This window comes from Limulus polyphemus, unplaced genomic scaffold (genome assembly GCF_000517525.1).
Source record: "Limulus polyphemus unplaced genomic scaffold, Limulus_polyphemus-2.1.2 Scaffold124, whole genome shotgun sequence".
NCBI classification, from domain to species: Eukaryota; Metazoa; Arthropoda; class Merostomata; order Xiphosura; family Limulidae; genus Limulus; species Limulus polyphemus.
In genome coordinates, this window is record NW_013665734.1 from 557,370 (window position 1) to 558,900 (window position 1,531).

Here is a 1,531-nt window from a genome sequence, read left to right on the forward strand (position 1 = left end):
CTTCTTCAAAACCATTGGGGAAATATTATATGGCCCAGAAGCCTTTTCATTCATTAAACTTCCCAATTTTTCTTAACCAGCTCAGAATTAATGTAGTCATCTTGTTTCCATCTATCAACTGTTCAAGATGTGGAATACTGTTTAAATCTTCGTTAGTAAAAACCAAAGAAAAAGCAAAATTTAATAATCCAGCCATCTCATAATCATCAGAAATTACGCCACCTTTTCTCATTCCTCAAGGGTCCTATCCCCATCCTAACATTTTGTTTACCCTTAATATATTTAAAGAAATCTATCCAACTAGTATCACTTTACTTGTACTTTTTATTGCAGCATTTATTTTGTTTTGTATATTTCTTATAGCAATTCAATGAATAACAAACGACCCCTACTTTCCGTTAAAATTTTAATTTTTTTTTTTTACTTATTTATGTAATGAATATGGTTGAGAGAATAACTATCACAGTACTTGTATACATTTACTGAAAATTAATTATATGGTTCCAGAAAAACAAATTTTATTGAAAAATGATGTTCAGTGTGACCTGCACTGTAACTTACTTAATTGATTCCTCAGCATCCAATGATAATAAATTAGCTTTGGTGGAATGTGAATAATACTAAATAATATACAGGGCATTTATGTAGAAAACCCCATATTTAAAATAATTGCAACTTAAAAACATGGTGGTGGTCTGAGGGCTTATAACACTAAAAAATTCAGGTTTTGATACCAATGGTTGGCAGAGCACAGATAGTCCAGTGTGTAGCTTTGTGTATAACAAACAATAAACTAACAAACTTAAAAACAACTATTCTTAAAGTGGACTAAGTTTTACTAAAGGCTCATTAAGAATAATGTTTTATTTAAGAAAGTCTGGATGTGGTGTTTCAAAATCTGTCGCAGAAAGCTTCCAGTATGCTTTCTGTCTCTAGGTTATCACTAAATACAGTTTCTGTAAGTATCATCTGTTATGGACAGAGTTTATTGATCCTCACATTATCCTGTACAATGACAAACATTACAGTCTTCAATCTTTTTGTTGAAAGAAAAAGAGAAATAAAGGCAGTTCTTGTTTGCAAGGAAACTATTTAGGTATGCAGTTGTTATGTGGTTTTAAAACACCATATACCATGTTCAAACTCATATGAATAAAACAATAAAACTTATGATTCTGAATTTGCATCTATTTAAATTTTGTTCCCCCTATGACAAGAACTTTTTAAGATAAAATTTTAAATATGAGGTTTCCTTTATAATCAACCTATGTGCATATGTGTACTTTAAAAGCAGTGAATGTCAGTGTATTTTCTTTACATGTATGCTCTATCTCAAAGATGTACTTTTTTTCATTATTTATTAGATCAATAATTTGCTGGAGAACTACAGAGTGCTTGCTCAGCGGGAAAAGTTAGAAAAGGAACGGAAAAAACTTAGTCAGCGTTGTGGTTACCAATACTTTTCTGTATGTAAATATTTTTCAAATTCTGAACATAGTGGTGTACTTGTTTTTCATGTCCAAAATCTCAA

At 30.5% G+C, this 1,531-nt stretch overlaps 1 protein-coding gene across 1 annotated transcript in view; it reads left to right on the forward strand.

Annotated features, from left to right (window-relative positions):
* LOC106472836 (dynactin subunit 4-like) overlaps nucleotides 1-1,531 on the forward strand; it is a 31,395-nt gene that overhangs the window by 4,812 nt on the left and 25,052 nt on the right. The window contains exon 4 of the mRNA XM_022402312.1: nucleotides 1,365-1,466. Coding sequence (XP_022258020.1) covers nucleotides 1,365-1,466 — 102 coding nt within the window. The remainder of the gene's footprint in view (nucleotides 1-1,364; nucleotides 1,467-1,531) is intronic.